This window comes from Scophthalmus maximus, chromosome 16 (genome assembly GCF_022379125.1).
Source record: "Scophthalmus maximus strain ysfricsl-2021 chromosome 16, ASM2237912v1, whole genome shotgun sequence".
Taxonomy (NCBI): Eukaryota; Metazoa; Chordata; class Actinopteri; order Pleuronectiformes; family Scophthalmidae; genus Scophthalmus; species Scophthalmus maximus.
This window is the reverse complement of record NC_061530.1, coordinates 10071768-10094206: the sequence shown is the minus strand read 5'-3', so window position 1 is coordinate 10094206 and position 22439 is coordinate 10071768. Positions and strand designations below refer to the sequence as shown.

General features: G+C 43.2%; 3 protein-coding genes across 7 annotated transcripts in view; all 3 read left to right on the top strand.

Moving 5' to 3' along the window:
* The window catches only part of raraa (retinoic acid receptor, alpha a), a 132894-nt gene extending 129987 nt beyond the window's left edge, over nucleotides 1-2907 (top strand). For all 4 annotated transcript variants that reach the window (XM_035612252.2, XM_035612251.2, XM_035612250.2 and 1 more), the window contains 2 exons: nucleotides 106-264; nucleotides 368-2907. In XM_035612252.2, coding sequence (XP_035468145.1) covers nucleotides 106-264; nucleotides 368-564 — 356 coding nt within the window. In that variant the 3' untranslated portion in view covers nucleotides 565-2907. The remainder of the gene's footprint in view (nucleotides 1-105; nucleotides 265-367) is intronic.
* A 1567-nt stretch (nucleotides 2908-4474) lies between these two features.
* mki67 (marker of proliferation Ki-67) lies at nucleotides 4475-14931 on the top strand. The gene is made up of 17 exons (XM_035612303.2): nucleotides 4475-4656; nucleotides 5218-5320; nucleotides 5697-5778; nucleotides 5904-6019; nucleotides 6450-6519; nucleotides 6625-6700; nucleotides 6949-7608; nucleotides 7725-7957; nucleotides 8059-8455; nucleotides 8698-8816; nucleotides 9657-9834; nucleotides 9924-10064; nucleotides 10314-10768; nucleotides 11126-11171; nucleotides 11299-11379; nucleotides 11692-12720; nucleotides 12874-14931. The coding sequence occupies exons 2-17, from the start codon at nucleotides 5232-5234 to the stop codon at nucleotides 14670-14672; spliced, it is 5571 nt and encodes a 1856-aa protein (XP_035468196.2). The 5' UTR covers nucleotides 4475-4656; nucleotides 5218-5231; the 3' UTR covers nucleotides 14673-14931.
* A 571-nt stretch (nucleotides 14932-15502) lies between these two features.
* Nucleotides 15503-21459, top strand: tut1 (terminal uridylyl transferase 1, U6 snRNA-specific). Of its 2 annotated transcripts, XM_035612306.2 has the most exons (10): nucleotides 15503-15719; nucleotides 16059-16249; nucleotides 16384-16590; nucleotides 17312-17426; nucleotides 17547-17674; nucleotides 17811-18037; nucleotides 18132-18241; nucleotides 19317-19439; nucleotides 19725-19817; nucleotides 19923-21459. In XM_035612306.2, exons 1-10 carry the CDS (start codon nucleotides 15644-15646, stop codon nucleotides 21047-21049), a joined length of 2397 nt encoding a protein of 798 aa, XP_035468199.1. In that variant the 5' UTR covers nucleotides 15503-15643; the 3' UTR covers nucleotides 21050-21459. The 2 variants fall into 2 exon arrangements, with proteins under 2 accessions (XP_035468199.1, XP_035468200.1); XM_035612307.2 differs by lacking the exons at nucleotides 15503-15719; nucleotides 16059-16249 and having other exon boundaries at nucleotides 16390-16590; nucleotides 17312-17454.
* Nucleotides 21460-22439: the final 980 nt, after the last annotated feature.

Here is a 22439-nt window from a genome sequence, read left to right as displayed (position 1 = left end):
CTGGGCCGGCCTATGCTGTGCTGTGCTCTTTCATTGAGCACCACCTAGTGGTATACTGTGATCATGGCAGTAGGTGGGGTATTGAATCTCGGTGTTTGTCCGCAGACCGTCAGGACTTGGAGCAGGCAGAGAAGGTGGACGTCCTGCAGGAGCCCCTCCTGGAGGCGCTGAAAATTTACGTAAGGAAGAGGAGGCCCCACAAACCGCATATGTTCCCCAAAATGCTGATGAAGATCACTGATCTGAGAAGCATCAGTGCTAAAGGTCTGTGGGCCACACTAATCACTACCTGTTTATCTGTGAATTGTGCTTAACAGAACTTGTCCGAGCTTATATCTTCTTGTCTCTCTCCAACCCCCTTCCACAGGAGCCGAGCGGGTCATCACCCTGAAAATGGAGATCCCCGGCTCCATGCCCCCTCTCATTCAGGAGATGCTGGAGAACTCGGAAGGCCTGGAAAGCGGAGCCGCGGGCAGTCGGGCAAGTGGGCCCCCCCCAGGCAGCTGCAGCCCCAGTCTGTCCCCCAGCTCTGCCCAAAGCAGTCCAGCCACACAATCGCCATAGTGGCGGCCACCTTTTTTTTTGTTTTTCCTCACAATGCTCCGTCTCCTCCTTCGATGTTCTGAAGAGGAGGAGCGAGGGGGGTGAGGGGGGGCTTGAGTCTGACTGCTGAATCCAGGAGACTGGCAGAGCCAACCTCCTCTTCTCCTGTTCCACAAATCCCCACCTCCTGGTCTGCTTTCCCTCACTCTGGAGCACTGTCCTGACTCGAGGGGAGGTGAGTCCGGGGCAGGCCGGGGCAAAAGGACGCCTCTGAGAGACCACACCGTAAACACTGCTGATGACTCCCCCTCCTCCTCCCTCCACTCTCCTCTCCATTGCTGCTCCTCCCCTCTCCACCTCTCTCCAAAAGACTGATGGAAACAGACCTGGATGCAGTGGAGACCAGTTTTGAACGGAACTGAGACTGGGTGGAGCATCATGGGATAAATATATGACAAGAACAATGCATAAAGACTGATTTGACAAACACCAGACACTTTTTTTTGTTGTACTCTTGAGGCAGACTGCAAGCTTGGGACTTGTCTAAAGACCCTCCAATCCTCCTCAAAGACTTTGGGTCTTCTTTTTTTTTTCTCTTTTTCCAACTTCAAAAAAACAGATTTCATACAAAAGATATATAAATATATATAGAAAAGTTAAGGAACTATTGTGTTTGACATGTCCAGATCAGAATGGCAGGTTGAAACAAGGACATGTTTTCTGAGATTAGAAATTGTTGTACTGCTTCACTGTTTGAATCTTTTCATACCCAGCAAGAGTATTGAGAGATATGTTCCAGTTTTATCACATTTGTACATCATTCTAATTAACTAAAAGCAAACTACATATAGTACAAACACACACACACACACACACACAAATGTGCACAGAAAACAAGTCGCAATGAATATCACCTACTATTCCAGGTTGGATTTGTTTTCCTTTTTTCTTTTTCTTTTTATGCTTACAAAAGAATGGAAAAAAAATGATTGTATGAACTCGGTTGTATGATATGGTCACAGGTCCTTTCAAGAAATCAAATTAATGAAGATTCATTATTAAGGTGTATTTTAAGTAGCCTTTGAGTTTGTGTATATAAGCTGTATTCATTTCTTTAAAACTATGAAGAGTTTTAGGCTTCACCTGCTTTTTTTTGTAAGAATACCTTTCATGTGTTTTTTTTGTTTTGTTTATAGGTTTGTGATTCAAGAAAAGACATTTTGAGCACATTTTACTGAAGGAAGTTCTTTCGTGTTTTGTGTCCTACTAGATACTGGACAGACCCTTAACCAATCACTGGCTGTTCAGAATGTGGCTCTCACAAACGGATTCAACCCTTTGCCCGCCCCCCCTTCACTTTTAAAACATGTTTTTACGTACAGTAGAGAACAAAGTAGCACTCCAGTCGGGGCATAGCTTTTTTGGCCATGTAGCAGAAAGAGATGGTGTTTCTGAAGATGGTGAGCTTGATGCCACATGTAGCCTGCCAGATTCAACTGCCAGATTCAACTGCCAGATTCACGTGAGAGTTCAAATGTGAAGAATGGTGTACATACACACTGTATTAAACACACGTGATTCTCAATAGTCTCTAAATGGATCAATAATCTGTAGTGGATGGGAAAAGACTAGACTGTAGTAATCCCTCTACTCTGTCAGTGGTCAGGCAAGTGAAGGTCCCAAATGTGATGTTTTTTGTCAACTAAGTCCTCACAAATCTCCCTGTGGTAGAAACCAATATGTGACTTTTTGCCGGATCCAGAGCAACCTCGCACCCTGTGACTCACTTTACGCCAAAACGCCTTCACCGTCAACACACGTCATCTAGACCATCATTACTGTACACACACACACCAATGTCTCAGGAAGGAATCATTTTTTTTGTGCTTGGCCTGTTCTTTGTATATGTTCTGTGCTGCACCCCGTAACCCTTCAATCACAGATACACATACACACACACACACACACACACACACACACACACACACACACTTCTGCTACTGAGCCCCTGGATTTTACTTCAATCACTCACTTTTCGTTAGGCCTGGCAGACCAGGACTTGCGCAGAGAGACACTGACCACGCAAACGTTACGACACAGGATGCCAGTGTGGAGTCTCTCCGAGTCGCTCGTGTTCTTTTGATTTGTACGGTCAAAGCTGCTTTCATCATTTAGGACTTAACTCGTCCAGAACAGCGCACAACTTTTCCCTCCACAGCTAATCTGGAATAGCAACAGACACACCCGTCAGTTTGAGAAGAATGGAATATGTTGCAATTTTTGTCAAGATTATCAAGCGACTTTGGAAAAAAAAAAAAACAACAAAAAAGATTTGAAAAAAATAAAATGAACATTTAATAATTATCAAATGTGTGTGTGTATTTCTTTACATTCTCCGCACCAACGATGTCCTCAATCGGAGGTCTCACCTCATATCCACAGAAAAAAGAAGTTTGTGGAGCATCAGATCAGAAGGCAGTCACTAACTTCTAAAAGCCTTGCGAACCCTTTTGTTTGTGTAGCAATAGTATAGCATTGACTAGACTGATAACAAGGGCTCCCAGGTTGGTGTTGGATACTGCATATTTGCCATCGCCCATGAGATGAATACCAGACCAAGAATCTTCACTGCAATGACTTGAATCAAAATTGCCAATAAAGCTGGATCAAAGTGAACTGTTGTGAGTTTTAAGTATGAAATGACACATCCTGAGATCCTAAGCTGTACAACACCCAGGCACAATACGATATTCTCAGGGGTTTTTTCAACAACAACCACACTGCTATTTCTAAAAAAAATTCTTTACTTGGCTGTGTGGTGGACCTCAGAGAGATGTAGTTTTACTTTTCTACTTTCCTGTTACTGTAACATGTTTAAGCATTTGCCATTATTCTGTAACGGTCACTTGTGACTACATGACTCCTGTTCAGCCAAACTGGCGTAGACTCTCATGAGAGCAGGAAGCTCTTTACCAGAGCTCTGTATCAACCGAACCAGGCTCGGGGTAGATATACAGTTTGTCGTTTGGATTTGCATCCAATATAGTGCACAGGACCTTGATAACTTTCTGAATATGAAGTCTTATTGTCATTGCACATGTACAACGAAATTGGATGTAGTCCCATCAGAAAAAAATTGCAAAACAGTTAAATAAATATAAGAGTCAGTCACGTTAAAAATATATAAAAAGAGATAAGAATATATAAAACGAGAATAACTATATAATGCTAACTGCACAAGGTGGTGTCAAGGCTACAAGTTAACATCGAACAGTATTTGTTCCATTTGTACTTGACTTTATGCATAAAGAAATCAAATTTGGAATTTGCAATGAAATATTAACATCTGTGAAGATCTGTGAAAGGGGTCCGTTGTGATTATGTGCAATTTAAACATCCATGAACCCGCGATCAATCTGTTTATAGCTGTGGCTTTTTATTGAAGATCTTTTTAACTGGAGTGTTTTTGAAAAATATTTTTAAGAAATCTTACAGAAGTTGGTGGGGAAATGGAACTTCTTCTTCTTATAACTAGATTTGAAACCTCCGGACTGATCCTCAGCCTTATGCGCTGATCACTCAAGTGATTTTAACACAGAAGCCCAGTGATTGGCCCGTGCTATACTCCGCCCTCTTGCCGAATGGTGACGTTTCGACCAATCACAATCCTTCGCGCGGAATTTCAAACATTTTCAAATGACCGTCCCTTCGCCGGAGAGATATTGTTCCGCCGAATTCAAAAACAAAATAGTCCCTTTTATTTAAATGCACGTTGTTATTGCTTCTGATAAACAAATAAAGATTAACAAACACATCAGAGCATATTGATACATATTGATAATCTCAAAACACCAGTTAATCCAATTATCCCAGAAGGATTATTATGTGTAACTTTGGCGGACTGATACGACAGAAGCTCTCTGGAGGAGGCGAGGGGCGGCTGTTTAAGGTAGCTTACGTTAGCCACTCGTCCATGTTCCTTTTTAGCGCACGGTCGGAAACCAGTGTTTCTTTTAGTCTGATATGATATTATAGTCAAATTTCCTCTTCGACTCGTCTCGGTCGACGTGTATGGATCGTCAGAAGTCAACGCGTCTCTGAACAGACTCACAGGTAAGAAGGCTGCGGTGGTCGTGTTTCAGTCCTACGCGCCATCGTGGTCATGTAAAGCTCCTGTAGTAATGCGTGTCACTGCCAAACGGGGATTCTTTTGTTGCATGGCGTAGTTGCTAATAATCACTTAAAAATACATGTTAACGTCCGCTTCTGATAAGATCGTGTGTTATAACGTGACCACCGGGGCGACACTGCACGTGGCACGGCGCAGAGAGTTGTGTGGTGTGTTTTAAACGATCTGCCGAGGCGAGACGCCGAACCAACGTCCAGTCACAAGAACACCAATATGATGTTGTCCAGGAAAATATGAGCTTGAAATGTCGCCACGCACGTCTGCTGCATCGAAGTCTTCGCTCTTTAAAAAATAAAATGCTGCGCCACTACCGTCGACTCCGGCGTTGACGATGTTTTATCTCTGTGAAGGTTTGACACGTGTGTGTGTGTGTGTGTGTGTGTGTGTGTGTGTGTGTGTGTGTGTGTGTGTGTGTGTGTGTGTGTGTGTGTGTGTGTGTGTGTGTGTGTGTGTGTGTGTGTGTGTGTGTTTTCCGGTGTTCCCAGGTAACGTAACGAAAATGCCTCTTCACGGTAAGATAGTCGTGATCAAGCGGAGCGGAGGCGACGGGACCGAGTTTCCGCTCACCGCCACATGCTTGTTCGGGAGGTGAGTTCATCCAAGTGACACTTTGTGATTCAACACACGCGAGTCGCGTTCAGGATTCAGGGATCGCACACGTGGTTTTTAAATTCATTTCCTATCTTCGACTTGATGTCGGGTGTCGGAGTCCACGTTGGCCATGTGTAGTGTCATGACGGGGGAAGGTAACTGCTGTGAGACGCGTCGGGGGGCGGGGCCTGTGCTGCACACGTCAGTCTCCCACGCGTGTCCTCGCCGGTTCACATGTTCACCTTCCTGTTAGACAGTCGAGCTATTTCACGAACACCCATCAAATACACACACTCACGTAGTCATGGTGACATTCACATTACATGTTGCTAAATGTCCTTTTTTTTGTGCACAATTCTCTGTGATCATCCAGGAAGCCGGACTGTGACATTCGCATTCAGCTTCCTCAAGTCTCCAAGGAGCACTGCAGAATTGACCTGAATGAAAACAAAGAGGTAACGGGTCCTATATACTGAGCATGACCAGTTTTTTTTTTTTAACTTAAAACAAATATCTTGAGATGATGAAGGAGTTGTGATTTGAAGTGGCCACGTTACAAAAGTCTCATTGTCTCCTCCAGGTCGTTTTGACGAATTTGAGCTCGGTGAATCAGACCCGCGTCAACGGAGAGGTTCTGCAGCAGTCCGAGCGTTTGAAGCACGGAGATGTGATAACCATTATTGACCGTTCTTTCAGGTGCGTCTTCTTGCAAAGTTTTGGGGTTCGTGTGTCAAGTGCGTGGGAAGAGACATTTAACCATTCTTGTTACTGTTGAGACTCGTCACTAAATGAGTTTGCTTTTAAGTCATTTGACCATCAACTCTATAAAATGTACAACCATGCATGCTCAACATCTGTCTCAAGATGTGCTAGGAGACAACTTTCCTCACTTACTATACAGCAAGTAAAAGTTTTACCGTTTTTACAAAGTTTTTTGTTTTGTTTTCTTTTCTCCACGTACTCACAATTGTTGTCCGGGGCATATAGAAATGTACTTAATCTTTCAAATCTAAATGTACATATGTTAAACACTTGGTGCAATTGAAGTGGAAAAGGCAAAGTCCTATCCCTGTGGCCTGAACTGTTTAAAGTTAGATCTAACCTACTTCGATCTTTGTCCAATCAGGTTTGAGTATCCTCCAGCGCCGACACCAAAGAAGAGGTCTTCAGTGGGAGGAAAAACTGACACACTCAAAGTAATTAACTTTCAATTGCCTGTTTGTCACTACATCAGTGCCTCAAATTTGCCTACACTCATGATAAATGTTAGAAATGTGCTAAGGGGTGCGTCTTGTGTCTAGATTCGTCAAGATCAGCAAGTGGTGGACACGGTCACTGTTGAAACAGGTGAAAAGAGGAACTCTGAGGTGTTCACAGGTGAGATTGTGATAGTGGTTATTCTGAATAGCAAGTTGACAATGCTGTATTTGAAGCTGAGTAACATTTAAAGCGTTTTGAATGGAATAGCTTTTAATGTTTTGTACTATAGCCTGTCCCCATGGCACATGGCAGGGTTTTAACGCCCTTCTTTATCTTAGTACCTGTGTTTTTTTTCATTTGGACTGTCAAGTGTTCTCGCTGTTGGTGTTTACGGTTTTCTTTTCCTTTTTTATTATTATATAAAGATGGAACTAATAATGACAACATCCAGCGAGCCCTGGAGAAAACGGTGGAGGTGGAGTCCAAGGAGGATGGTAGCCTGCTGCAAGAAAAGACCATCTCCCCCTTCAGTGATCTGTATCAAATGATCAAAAGGTCTTTGGATGTCAAGACTCCTCGGAAATCTTCTGCCAGTCTGCTTCAAACACCCACCTCAAGGTTTTGTACTCCATTACCTGCTTCAGTCAGGAAAAATGATGGACAAGCTGCAATTTCCACAGAAGACAAAAGCACTCCGAAGAAGGATGAAACTGAAGTCTTCCCCGAAGCTGATGAAACCAAGGCAGAGGTTGAGGGTGCTGGTAATGGGACCCCAAAGTCTGCTAAGAGGCAGAGGAAGTCCGTCCAGTTAGCTTCTGAAAACCCAGGACCTGCAGCTGAAGAACCTGATCACACAATCAAGTCTGAAGCAACTTCACCTCAGAGGAGAAACCGTGCAACCCCTCAGAGGTTTACTGTGTGTGAGGCTTCCGCTCAAAGGCCAAAGTCACCAATGAGAAGAAGGAGCAAGGAGGACACACCGGCCAAACCTGCAGTGTCAAAGGAACAGGAGCCAGCGGTGGCCACTGTCAACACAGAGCCTCTTCGAAGGACATCACCAAGGAACGCGGGGAAAGCTGAAAAGGGTAAAGAACACACCTTTCCTCATTTGAAATTAGTTTTTACTGATTTGCAATAATTATTCAGTCATGTTTGATAGATCATGATCAGTAAGAATTCGTATTTTGTTGTCTTTTTTTAGCGAAAGAGATGACCAAAAAACGCAAAAGTGGAGAACTTGCGGCTGACCTGCCCACGCAAAAAATGAAGAAGAAACGCGTTTCCTTTGGACTTCAACTGAGCCCAGAGTTATTTGACAAACGTCTGCCTCCCGACTCTCCATTACGTAAGGGAGCTGCCCCGCGGAGAAGCTTGAGTCTGTATAGACCCAAACAGTCACTTCTTCGCAGAGCATCGGTCATTGGCTTACTAAAGGTAAGGTTTTAACAGATGGTGACTCAAGTATCAAGACGTGGCAATACAAAAGTGCTATGACTCGGTTAATCTTGTTTGATAAAATCCTCTTCTTTTCAAAGGAATTTGAACAAGATGTGCAAAGTCCTACAAAAAAGGGGACACCATCCCCTAAAAAGTCATCAAGCCCCAAGAATGCTTCTCCTAAGACCCCTACACCTGGAAAGAAATCCCCCAAATCAAGGTCCTCTTCTCCCAAGGCAGCATCTCCTGGAAAGAAATCGCCAAAGTCTCCCTCAACCCCCACAGTGCAAGGGCGCTTCTCTGTGTCTCGCATCAGCACGCCATCTCCGATTGCAGAAGATGTTGTTCCTGACCAGATGCCTTTGGTCACCGTTACCCCAAAAATTCCTCTGAGGAGGAAGAGCATGAAGAGCGCCTCACGGAAGACACCAAGTGTGGCCAAGAGCGCTGCAAAAATAATGCGTAGGAGTGGTTTTTCACGGGCCTCAATGAAAGGTATGTTAGTCCCTGAAATTTCAAATGTGTCTTTTATGGGCTTATGATCATCATCATCAATAGAAACCTTTCAATCTGCTAATTAGACTGACATGTGAATAGAAACAGAGTAAGCGATTCATCTACTATATATATACATTCACTTTTTTATAACATGGGTTAACTTATTTCTTCTAACAGGGCTGTTGATAATTATTGAAATGATGATGAACAAAACACAATACATTTTTTTCTCTTTTCAGTCCAAAATTCCTGGGCAGAAGTTGTGAAATTTGGTCAAACTAAGGTTCAAGTGGCTGCTCCGGCTAAGAAAACGGCCAGCAAGAAGAGCACTGTGAAGAAAGCCGTGTCCAAACCACAGGTAAAGATACTGTAACAGTAATGTGGTGAAATCACATCAGCGGTTCTTTTCCGGTTTTCAACAACCCGATCATTTTGAATTTATCATAAGCAAAGGATTTCTACTATATTTGTTATTTTGCTGCATATGACTTTTTCATAGGTTATCCTCTTTTAAAGCGACAGCGGCTTCTGTAGCCACCAGTAATTATTTCATTCTGTTGGGCTCTGAGACTCTTACTCTCTTGAGCCACAACAGAGCCCCAGTGCAACATGCAGAGTGCAGGCCGCCACATTTTCTGAGATGGTTATCGTAACATTAAGATCTCATACTGTTGCAGCCCTAGTAACAAACGCACCAATTGGAATCTGATATATATTTTTTTTTTCTCTGAATATTGGGGATGCACGTCAGATTTTAATGACTTGTAAGTCTTTTTTAGCCCATCTACAGTTCAACATTAGCCCTTGACTATCATTCAGGTGGGCACTTCTCGTAGGAGAGTGTAAGCCGTCACCAAAGTAACATGGTCCATGATCAGGCACTAGGGTCTTCGGGTTTAAACAAATGGGTCACCATTCTCTTTGTTACAAGTCAGTGTGCCATCAAATTATTGTTCAATTGCAACATTGCTAAAAAATATATATATATATATATATATATATTTCTGTAAGAAAGAGAATAATTCCCTAATGGATGACCTTTTCACTTAAGTTAAACATATTTACTTTTGTTTTAATTCATACTGGATGTTGGGAGTTAAAATAATGTAGCCTTGGTTTCCCCTTCATTTATTAAGAAAAATAAAAAACAACAACTTGTATTTGAAAACCATAAAGACTCTCATTCTCAATTCCTCAGACACCTGCAAGAAACCCCTGTTGTCACGTCAGCACTGGACATGCTGATTCGCCCATCACCATTGTTGTGGGCAGAGCTTACAAACAAAAGGCGTTACAACCAACCGGAGCTGCACCACGAGTGGTCACCAATACCGCACTGTTCAGAAAGAACATGAAAATGGACGAGGACTTGACTGGTATTGATCCTCTTCCTGGTGTAACAAATGGAGACATTTGGACTTTGTTCTTTATCGTAATTGATTATTTTGTGGCTTTGTGGTTTCAGGAATTTCTGATATGTTCAAAACCCCCGTAAATGAAAGGAAGAGGAGATCTGTCGCCTGTAACAGTGCCACCGAGACGCCAATGGGAGTTTTGGGAACATCTGTGGCAGAACCATCAGTTCTAAACACACCAGAGGGGCCAGGTGAGATCATATTGATACTGGGGGGAATAAAGCATGAGTTGATTTTTGGGAAATCATTGGACAGATGACAAAAAAAACATTTTCAACATGAAAATGAATATAACATTATAAACATCACTGCATTGCCATGTGGGCAGGGCATTGCACGACATTGGCAATACATTGGCTATTACTAAAACAGAGGAGTCAAACTAGACCAGTTTTATTTTTAAACTAGCATAAACTAATGAAATGTGATGTATTTTACAGGGGAAATGATAGTGTCTCCACTGAATGTGGCATCTGCATTGATGGGCAGCAGTTACAACAGTGAAGCAGTACAACGCCTCCTTAATGAAGATCAAGACTGTAGCTTTGTCAGTGAGATCCCTGCCTCAGAGGTTCACTCTGATGAATCGAGTGAGCAGCAGTGCAACGCTGTGAAGACGACCCCTGTGAAAACTCCCAAGCAGAAACCAGAACAACCAGAGTGTCTCACTGGAGTCAAGAGGATCATGAAGACTCCAAGACAGAAAGCTGAACCTGTGGAGGACATCAGAGGAAATCTTCTGGTAACTCCCAAACAGAAGCTTGAACAACAAGAGTGCCTCACCGGAGTGAAGAAAATTTTCCAGACCCCACAACAGGAAGCTGAACCTGGTAAACTTCCAGAGCTCGTGGAGGAACCTCCAACTGATCCTTCAGGGCGACTGGAACCAGATGAGGTAACAGTGGAAGCACTTGAATCAACCTTTTCATTATTTTTTTTTAAGAATAAAGATCTCAGCAGCAACAATGAACTAAATATGTTGAAGTGTAACTTGTATTATAGGAAGTCATTTGAATAAAAACATTCTTTAGAGCTTAAACATGAACGTCAGATTCTCACATTTAAGAAAACAGTATTTGCAGTTTATTATTTAATATAATACTAATGAATTACTTTTGTCTTCGTATTGCCTGTGTAGCTACAGATTGACATTAAATTTGACTGAACCTAATCTGATATTCTCTGCATGGTTTGCCTGCTTTGTTTTACAGTGACTGCTCATTCAAAATGTTTTTTTCATTTATTTTTACAGACTGAAGATCAAACTCCTCCAGCTTGTGATTTAGACACAGCAAAAGGTTAGTTGGTTAAGTTTAATAAGAATAATGTAAGATGAATAATAGAGTTGTAATGTAAGTGGTTATCTAAGCTACAGTACACTGATAAGACAATTCTTTATATTGCTTTGTTTTGTTTCTTATGTAGAACTAGACTTTGCCAACGAGGAGCCACGAGAAGATTCTCCTTCAGATGTGATCGATGTTCTCAGGGTTGACATTGCAAAAGGTACATGTGATTAAATGTATCTTTTTTTTAATTAAAATAATTTATTTTGGTCCCCGTTTAATTGTAAGATTTGATTTGAGAGATTAATTTTCTGAAGCGAAGTTATGGAAATCAAATCTGCATGTTTGTATACCTTAAAAAACATTCAGGTTATCCACACTGAATGTCACAAAAAATACTTAACAACTAGACATTTTTTTTAATTATCCTAGCTTTATAATTGTATTATCAAAACATGTTTGGAATCTGCTGGAGTATTTCAGCAGCTACTAAGTCCACTTGTTTTTTCTTTTGGTATGTGTCTTATTTTAGAAGCTGATGCGGATGAAGTTGTTAATAACCACACAGAAGAGGTGCCAAGTGAACACAATAATGACGAATCCTCAGATGTCATGGAAACGATCTCTCAGACGACTGTTGACAAGAGCATACCCGAGGAACAACCCAAAGTAGAAGCTGCCGCTGAGAGCATACCTGAGGAACAACCCAAGGAAGAAGCAGTGGTTGAGAGCATACCTGAGGAACAACCCAAGGAAGAAGCAGTGGTTGAGAGCATACCTGAGGAAGAACCCAAGGTAGAAGCAGTGGTTGAGAGCATACCTGAGGAAGAACCCAAGGTAGAAGCAGTGGTTGAGAGCATACCTGAGGAACAACCCAAGGTAGAAGCAGTGGTTGAGAGCATACCTGAGGAACAACCCAAGGTAGAAGCAGTGGTTGATGGTTTATCTGAGGAACAACAGGGAATGATTGACACTACAGCTGGCGAAGTCACAGAAATGGACACAACTGCTGTGGATCCCGTCCATGAGAAGAAATCTGTTCGAGGTCGCAGGGCAAAAGTGGTGGAATCTGAGGCAGCTGAGGATGAACAAGAGGAAACAGAACATTCTGAGGAACCAGCCGCCCCGGCTCCAGTCAGAGGAAGAAGAGGGAAGAAAACTGAAACCACAGTTCCATGCACTGTTGGACAAACGACAAGAACAAGAAATGCGAGGACAACTGAACGCAGGGATGATGATCTTGCAGTGGAAGAAAGTGCCCCTCAGCCTTCTAAAGTTGCCGTTAAGCCTAAAAGAGGAAGAAATGCCAAAAAGGCTTCAGATGATCAGGCTGACATGGTGCAAGAGGTTGCTACTGAATCTGAAATGGTACCAGAAGAAGAGAGCAAACCAATCCCCCCAGTGGATGTCGACCACAAAGCAAGTGACAGTGCAGCACCTCAGGAGACAATTGTGTCAAAGCCCAAGCGAGGGAGAAAAACTAAACAAGAATCTGACCAGTCTCAATCGTTGCCAGAGCAGCAAGATGTGCCTCATGTTTCTCAAGCTGATGTGGACAAAGGTATGTTATCAATCATGTATGGGCCTTGCCATCGATTTTCATAAGAAGAAACAAAAATCCTGACTGTTTTTAATGATGAGGTATTTGGTAAATACTCTAACTCTAAATTATAACATTTGTTCATTGCATTCTCCTATGATTTCTTTTTTTTAGATGCAAATGGAGTCTGCAGTGACCAGCTGGAGATGGTACCCAGTGGAAATGATGAAAGTAAATCAGTAGACGCAATGGAGAGTGTTCCCCATGCACCTGTAATCGAGAGTTTACCTGAAGCGGACGCAGAAACTTGCAAAGTCACAGACACGGATGAAGCCATCGTTGTGAAGAAAACCGTTAGAGGCCGAAGAGGAAAAATGGTGGAATCTAAAACAACAGAAGATAAACAGGAGGCCAAGGAACTTTCAGGAGAGCCTGTGGCCCCTGTCCCAGTCAGAGGAAGAAGAGGGAAGAAAGCTGAGGCTACTGCAACACCTGCTGTCAGACAAACCACAAGAACCAGAAATGCAAAGGCTCAAGGGAGCGCCTCTGATGACAAACCAGAAACTGTCCCAGAGAAATCCCTGGAAACCGGACCCGAGACTGAGATTTCCACCAAAGCTGTGAGTGATGAGACTCCTCTTATAAATATCAGTCAAGAAGAAAATGATTCTGCGTCCCCTGCAGAGGAAGCTGTTGTGAAGCCCATTCGGGGAAGAAGAACCAAACAAGCACCTGTTGAGCCACATCAGCCAGAACCAGAGAAAAATGAAGTGAGTGATGAGCCAATTACCATTGTTGGAAAACCTAGAAGAGGGAGAAAGACGAAACTTGATACCACTGAACAAATAGAGATTGCAGAAGACGCAGTTGTTGTTGTGGAGACTGAGCAGCAGCAGCAGCAGTGTCAGCTTCCAGTCAGGGCCAAGAGGGGAAGAAATGCCAAACAGGAAGAAGAAAAGCAAGAGAACGATGGCGAGACCATTTCAACTGAGACTCCTGAAGCCCAAGAGCCAGTTAAAAAATTGAGGAGAACCAGGAAAACTGAGGAAGAACAGGTCAAACCAAGCGAAGAAGAAGAAGAAATCCACACTGATGAAATGGTTGTACCCGTTGAGGCTGAAGCGTTACTAGTTGCTGAACCACTGGAGATGAATGAGCCGGCAACTCTGACCACAAAACCCAGGAGAGGCGGACGTAAAGCCAAACAATCCACTGAGAATGAAACCGCTGTTGTGTCCACGGAGGTTCAAGAAGCGCCTGCTGTCAAACCCAAACGAAGTAGGAGAGGAAAAGAGGTGGCTGAAGAGGTTGAAGTCACTGCTGAAGTTCCAGAGGAGAAATTGGACCCTGAGCTGGAGGCTGAGGAGGAGAAAAGTGTTGAGCCAGACGCTCCAGTCATTAAACCTACCAGGGCAAGAGGGGTGAAAACTTCTGTGAAAAATGAGGTTCCACAAGTCGTTCCAGTCAAGAGGGCACGGAGAGGGGCTGCTCCTTCCCTCGACGACACCAGTGCAGAGTCCACAGTCCTGGTTTCATCGTCTGTTCCAACCTCGGTGGAGCCAGCTAAAAGAGGAAGGCGGCCAGCAGCAAAGCCCACAACAGAAGAACCAACCGTGATCGGTGACCAGGGAAATCCCTGCGACGATTTAGGCAGTGCTGCTGCTGAAGACATCAAAGTGTCCAAGAGATCTGTCAGGTGGAAAGCAGACAAGGAAGTCTTCCAAATTCCAAAAGCAACACCCGTAAAAGCTGTTCGAGGCAGGAAGTCAAAACTTGTTGAACAAGATGACACCAACAAAACTGAAGAGAAGGATCTCTCAGAGGAAGTTGTTGAAGCTCAGCCCATCAAGAGAGCCAGGCGAGGGGCAAAGGTCGCTGATGAAACTGAGTCCTTGAGTACAGTGGACCCCAAGAAAGGTGCTGAAGCTGAGACTCAGCCGAAAACCCGAAGAGGAAGATCGGCGAAGAAATAAAAGCATATGTATATATTCTTAACCAAAAGGAAGTTTTTCCCTCATAACATTTTGTGTTTGTCATATTTTAGACCTTACTGTGTTTTAGAAGCTAGTTTTGAGTGAAAATCGAGCACTAGATATTTTTTTCTCCTCTCCAAGACGGCAGGGAAATTTGTCTCAAATGTTCATTTAATGTCAAGTTGTATGTAATTCATGACTGATTTTACAACAATTTTTTATGGTGGAAAAAAGTTAATTAAATTGTTTTTACAATGAATATACTGTGAATTTATCTTAATATTTGAACATTTTGTTATTCAGTGATGATTAAAATTACTTTGAAGATATTTTATCAAATGGCTTTAAAAAGGCATTACAAAGATGTCAACACCTGAAGCGTATATGTTGCATATTGTAGGTAAAGATCCTGTGACTGGACACCATCGTTTTGTCCAGTTACAAGAGGTGAAAATACAGAAGGGAGAAGACATTACAATTGCTCTGTGTTGATTGTTGATTTTTTAAATATACATGCAGAGGCTACAGGGAAAAATATATTATCCCTGGTACATATTTGTACTTTGTAGGTGGTGGTAAACATTTAAGGGTGATTGGGTAAATGGAGTGAATGGTTTTAAACAAAAATTGAGCCATGTAGAGGCAGTCTTCTGCCTCTACATACTAACCAGGAACAGACTCACAAGAGTTGGTCCTCCGTGTATTTTATGTTTGGATATAATAATTATTATTAATTTATGTCAACAACATGGTTTTAGCAGTGGACTGGAATTTTAGGCCACCAAAAATATTCAAAGGAACTGTAGAATCGAGCAAAACAACCCGGACCCATTTAGGTGACGGACCGGACTCGAGCGTCGTTGGAGGGAGATTTGAGACGCGCGTGGAGGACGGTCGGCCTCAAACCCCGCCGAGGACGGTTGTGCTTTAGTCCATCTCTGTTGTCGTTATAATTCATATTCATTGGCATCATGGAATCAAACAGTGACATCAAACCGACGCCGAAGGGGTTTCACTGCGCTCTGTGCAATGTCAACCTACCGAACAGTAAGTCCGCTTTAAGCTAACTGAGCTACACGCGAGTCACTTAGTAACAATCGAGAGAACTTTTGTTCTGAGCAGGTGTTTGATAATCTTTGGCTCACAAACATGCACACAAATACTACGTTCCCGCCACTTCCGTAATGAATGGCGAAATTCAAACCGTATGTCCTCGTGTTTAACACTACAGCAGTGTGTGTATGACATGTGCTGTGAGAAATGTTAGATTCATAGTAGTAGAAGGTTTTAAATGTTTGGCACCAACCGATGTCCTAGCAAGTAATCGCTGTGGTATATTTCGACCTTTTGATTAAGTCTCGATTGTTTTTATTTCTTGTCCAACAGTGCCAAGTCTGGATCAGCATGTCAAAGGGCGGAAACACCAGACACTGAGCACCGTGCGCTCCACCAGGAAGACTCAGGAGGAGCACAGTGTGTTCGTCAGTGGCATCAAGCCTCACATCTCTCAGGCTGACATAGCTGAGCACTTCCAGCAGTTTGGACCGGTCACGGATGTTATCGTGGACAAAGACAAGGTCAGTCCGCTGCCCTTCTTTACAGCGTGTCCGTACCAAGAGGGACCGACGGTCTGTTTCTCTGCAGCGTGTGGAAATCGACCGACGAATCCTCAGTGTGGTCTGACTGTGATGTGTGACTCTGCACCCCACAGGGCGTGTTTGCCATCGTGCAGTTCAGCGAGCCGGAGGGTTTACAGGCAGCCCTCTCCCTCGTCGAGCATCAGGTGAAGGGCCTCAAGGTGCGCGTCAAACCCCGGGAGAAGAAGGAGTTCAAGCTGATTCCCAAGAAGAGGAATGACTACCAGAACCTCCAACGGCTTCTCGACCGTCTCAAACCTGAGCTGTGTCAGTTGGTGTCTGTAAGTTGTCACATATACAATGAGAGTGTGGGTCAGCAGGTGATTACACGTGGTTGCAAGGACTGTTCCTGACCTCTAAGGGCTGACAGCAGAGCTTTTTAGATTCTTAATCTTGAATCATTTCCATACTATAGAGTATATATTAGCCATACACTGAAAATAGAAAACTACTTTCCAACTTTAAAAATAAATTACTTTAAGCGGTAGCACAAATTAACTAAGTTTGTTCAAATTAAGGTTATCTATTGTCTTAACTGTCAACTTTAAGTTGAAACAATTTAATTGATTTTTGAAGTTGTTGTTTATACAGTCTAGATTATGAAGTTCATTGTGAAATGAATATGCATTTTATAGTATAATATATTGTAATTTATGTATCACAAACTAAATGGGCGGCATTGGTTAGCAATGTCGCCTCACAGCAAGAAGGTTTCACCAAGAGCCTTTCTGTGAGGAGTTTGCATGTTCTCCCTGTGTGTGCGTGGGTTCTCTCTGGGTTCTCCGGCTTCCTCCCACAGTCCAAAGACATGCAGATTGGGCTAAAATGTTAATTGGAGACTCTAAATTGACCATAGGTGTGAGTGTGATGGTTGTTTGTCTCTCCCCTGTTACAGTAGATTAGTATATATTGAACTCTGCTTTAGTCAATGTGAATAGACCAGCATTTTATCAAGGTGGCTTGTTTAACATAAGTAATACGATGATGTCCTTTCTTCTCAAGGTGGATGCGCAGATGCAGTGTGTCGTTGAGCGATCTCAGCTGGGAGAAAATGAGAAAAAGGCCCGAGGTTTGCTGGTTCAACTCCTGCAAGAGGTTTTCGTGGAGTTTTTTCCGGGTAACCTTTGTAAACACACACGTGATAAGTCAGTTTCTGAAATCTTCTTTCCGAATGTTATTTTTTGCAAAAGAGTGTTGTAGATTGGTTGTATCACTTTTTTCCCCCGACGCGTTACAGACAGCCAGATTCTGCCATTTGGTTCGTCTGTCAACACTTTTGGCATCCACTCCTGTGATCTGGACCTCTTCCTGGACCTGGAAAACACCAAGGTGTTCCAGGCCCATGCCAAATGCACCGCAGAACAGGTCTGATATTTGTGCCCATAAAATCTTTTTCCCCCCTTACCTTAGTTGTGACGCCTGAATACGGTTTTGGACCCAGACAATTTATAGCCAAATATTAGATAATATAACATCAGTGCCTCCTCCCCTCTTTCTTCAGGCAGTGGAGGGCACGTCAGAAGATGGCCGCTCTGAGGACTCCATCCTGTCCGATATCGACTTGTCCACAGCCTCTCCAGCAGAGGTCCTGGACCTGGTGGCTGCGATCTTGAAGCGCTGTGTCCCCAGTGTGCACAAAGTCCATGTGGTCGGCAGCGCTCGTCTCCCTGTGGTCAAGTTCCATCACCGCGAGCTCAACCTGCAGGGAGACATCACCATTAACAACAGGTGAGTGGATGATGTGGCAAGAAATGTTTCATCATGTACACTGAGCAGAATAACTGTGTGCTCTTCTTTTCCTTCCTTCTGTGTCCATCACCAGACTGGCTTTAAGGAACACCCGCTTCCTTCAGCTGTGTTCGGGGACAGAGGACAGACTGAGACCTTTGGTGTACACCATCCGCTACTGGGCGAAGCAGAAACAGCTGGCTGGTAAAAGGAAATTACTTGGCCCTTCGCACATGCAACATCACTTAAGGAGATTTTTGTTTTGATGTGTTTAGGTAGGCATTTCATTTTCCGATCAACAGATGTCACTAGAACTTCACTTTTGGCTTACGATCATGTTGGGACTGCTGGGACACTGATTTGCAACACTTTTCAGTGCCCTGCCTTTTTTGTGTTTTAATGTTACAGGATGTGTCTCCTAATATAAAATCAAATCTTAATAAGAGTGTTCTTCAATAAAGAGTTCATTAACTACCATTTACTCATTACATTACTACGGTGGCCCTGAGAGCTCACAACACTGCAACTTAAGAAAACACATGCAAAAAGACAAAACACAACCAAATCAAGAAAACATCTTCATCAATTTGACAACACATACGCAGCATTTAGAAAAAAGCACTGCAAAGACCGCAACACAACACATTAAAAAAAAGTGCTGCAAAGACCGCAACACAACACATTTAGAAAAAGCGGTGCAAATAGACCGCAACACAACAGAAGTGTTTCCAGAGGACACTTTTTTTTTTGACTCACAGCGCTATTAAGGTTCTCTTTCCATCAGTGGTGTTGGAAAATGAGTCCAAAAGTAATTAAGTGTTAGCGCTGTGAGTCAAAATCCGCATCAACAACAAGCGTGTCCAGACGTAGTAGTTTTTCTCTTGGAATTATTGATTTATTGACATGTCTGACATGTGACATCTGAGCAGTAGATCCATCTGCTACACAAAATTCAGTTCAATTTTATTTGTATAGCGCCAAATCACAACATGCATCGTCTCGAGGCACTTTACATAGTGAGGTCGAGACCTCATCATATTACAGAGGATACCCAACAGTTCAAATACAACTATTAAGACAAGAATAAACAAAGGATGCTTACATTTAACATCACATAACCCTACAAAATCATGGAATCCTTAATCCTCAGACATTATCTTTTAGGTAGAAACAAACTGATCAATGTCAACGCTTTCATCAGTTGTCTACTCAATACTACAGTTGACTAATTTTGGTATCATCCTGCCACACAAAAAAACCTTTTTGTTGTGACGTGTAGGTAATCCCAGTGGCGCCGGTCCTCTTCTCAACAACTACGCTCTGACACTGTTGATCATCTTCTACCTGCAAAACTGCGAGCCGCCCGTCCTCCCCACCGTCGACCAACTCAAGCACATGGCCTGTAAGTACTGCAGTGGAGGTCTGCCCCCCGTCGCTCCACGTTACTGTAAAAAATGTAGCTTCCCTGAAATGATAGGTGTTTTGTCGGTCTTAACTTTGCTGTCGATGTGTAGAGGGTTCAACGTGTATGGAGACCATGTATTCTTTTGTAGAGAGCTTTCATGAAAGATTTAATTTGACTCCTGCACAATTATACTGTTTTCAGTAAGTTTGTCTGTTTTGTGGCATGTTAACAAGATATTTCTTTACCTCTCTCATTGACTCTTATTCGTGAACATCCTTGCAGGTGAAGAGGAAGAATGTGTGATCGAGGGCTGGAACTGCACCTTCCCCAGTCAGCCCATTGCTGTGCCCCGCAGCAAGAATACACAGGACCTCTGTAAGTGAAAGTTACAAAAGAAAAGGCGTGATTTGTTGTTGAACCTAGCTCCTTCATAAATACATTGAATTCATTCATCATCTTGCATGTGTTTTCTCGGTCAAGGCTCCCTGCTGTCTGGCTTCTTCTCCTTCTATGCCAAATTTGATTTTGCAAGTAGCGTCATATCGGTCAGGGAGGGCCGTGCTCTCCCGATCACTGCTTTCCTCAGCCGTAATAAAGAGGAGGAGGCCATGCAAGAGGAACCGTCCACCAAGACCCCTCACCATGGTCCTAAATTGGCCCCCCTAAATCTCTTGGACCCCTTTGAACTGTCCCACAACGTAGCCGGAAACCTGAATGAACGCTCCCAGCGCTGCTTCCAGAGGGAGTGCCAGGAGGCTGAGAAGTATTGCCGCAGCCTGCAGTACCAGCGCAAATCCACCAAGGGGAAGTCATGGGGGCTGGTGCGCTTATTCACCCCCCAAGGCCAGGTCGCACATGCCAAATCGGAGGCACCAACCATTAGCATTCCCTTCAAGTCGGCGTCGCTCCCTGAAGTGCTGCGTAACCAGCTTCACATGGCGGGAGAAGGCTTCCGGCTGCTGTGGTTTCAGAAGGTTTGTGCTGCCGTTGAGGAGGTCCTCAAAAGTGTTCTCAGGTGTCACCTCGCTCACTCAGATGCAGATGCCGTCTTTGGTGAGGATTCAGCTGTCCATGCCGTAGAGGAAATGGAAACTACCCCGACCTCCCTCAACACATCACTGAACGACAGCTGGGACAGCGTTGAACCCAAAAATGAAGGTAGCTCTAAGGTTGGTGGCAAGAGGCAGCTGTCATCCAGCAGCGATGCTTCTGTGTCGCCTCAGGGTAAAAAGCCTAGACTGGCAATAAAAACCCGGCGAGATTTCCCTCACTGGATCTGTGTGCAAAAGCACATGGTGTGGGCGGGCAGGAGGAAAGTGAGAAGGGAGCTGATCAAAGATACAGACTCGAGACCGGAGGGCAGCTGCGTGGAGATGGAGTCCCAGGTCACAGCTCGCATCATTGACAAGGAGCCCAAGCTCAAGGAGCCGCTGGAGTTCACCGTCCAGCCCCAGATGGTGGGCGGGACGGAGATCACTCGGGCAGTGCTCATATTGGAGCCAACCAGTGACAGGGCTGCAGTTTTTTCTGACTTCTTTCATTTCCTGGAAGCATTTTTACCTAAGATGGTAGAGACGCTGATTGAGAAAGAAACAGGCAATGTATAGATTTTTTTTGGTTGCACTTAAAACTTAACATTTTATTTTCTTTGTTTTCGATCAAACATGCCGTTACTGCTAGTTGAATGAACCTTCGAGAGTGGGACACGAAAAAAGCATTTACTTACGGTTACCAGCCACTGATTATTATACTGTAATAATGTGAATATGGGATTTGTCTAATTTCAAGTGGTAGTTTCTTTTTATGTATACTGTATATATATTATACCACTATATTTTGAGTTTGTTTCAAAATCAAATTTCCTCAATAAGCCTGTTTTTGTGTTTGTGGTGTGGCTCGGTGTTAGTAAATTTCTGTTTACACTGGTGAATTTAAAAGATGACGCTTCGAAGGGTAACTGCAGCGGCACACATTTGGTGTCTGATGTCTTTAAACAAATAAAAGAGTCTTTGTTAAAGTTTGCCTCATCCTAGATACAATGGTTGTGATTAGTCAGGACCGTATATGTACTTTTATTTCCTGCAAAAGTCTGTTTTGCATAAAGAAGAGTTGCAGGAAAGGCGTCGATGTTTCAGTTCAATTTGTGTCGACCGCTGCCAGAAGGGGAGTTACAGAGTTGGAGCTTTTATCCGGTCAGGTGTTCGCTCATAGGACTGAGACAGATGAGAGCAATTACTCCGGTAGGCAGACGGCTTTATTACAGCAGGATGAGCAGGAGCTGAGGGATGAATAGAGCTCCCATGATTAACATCATTCATCTCCCTTTTAAAGGGAAATGCAGATGGCCAGCAGGTTAGATGGGGATATGCAGGATGGAGCTGGGTGTGATGATGAAGACGGGTTGTTAATTCTGATGCTGTTTCACTTTACTGGATGGTCGCTGTGGCCACGAAATCAAAGATAAATCTAGTACACAATCCAAAGACGCAATAGTTTGATAATGATAATGGCAAATGTAAGTAACCACTACAAAATGTATCGCCAAATTAATTGAGCAATGGTGTTTTTGGAGCATTTTTCTTTTGGCCCAAAATATTAGTGACCAATTTCAGTTTGTGAATCAATCAGAAAAGCAAATATTGCAGTTAAACTGGTACCACTTGAATTTTTATTTTTAGCAATACTATTAATGATAATAACTCTAAAACAAAGGAAATAATACAATATTTAAAAACAGCACATAATATAACACTATACATGAAAGACAACAAAATGACATTTAAACTCAACAGTTAAATGCTATGCCAAAAGAAACATAAGAAATAGCTAAAAGCTAATTATGTAAAAGTACAGTGTGAGAGATGTTTTATAAACAGACGTGACGTTTCTAGTCCAAGTTCCTCTGGTAAACTGTTCCAGCGAGTTGGGGCCCTGCAGCAAGAAGAGAAGCTGACATTGGGGAGATATGATCATCCAAAAGTCTGGCACCACTCTGAA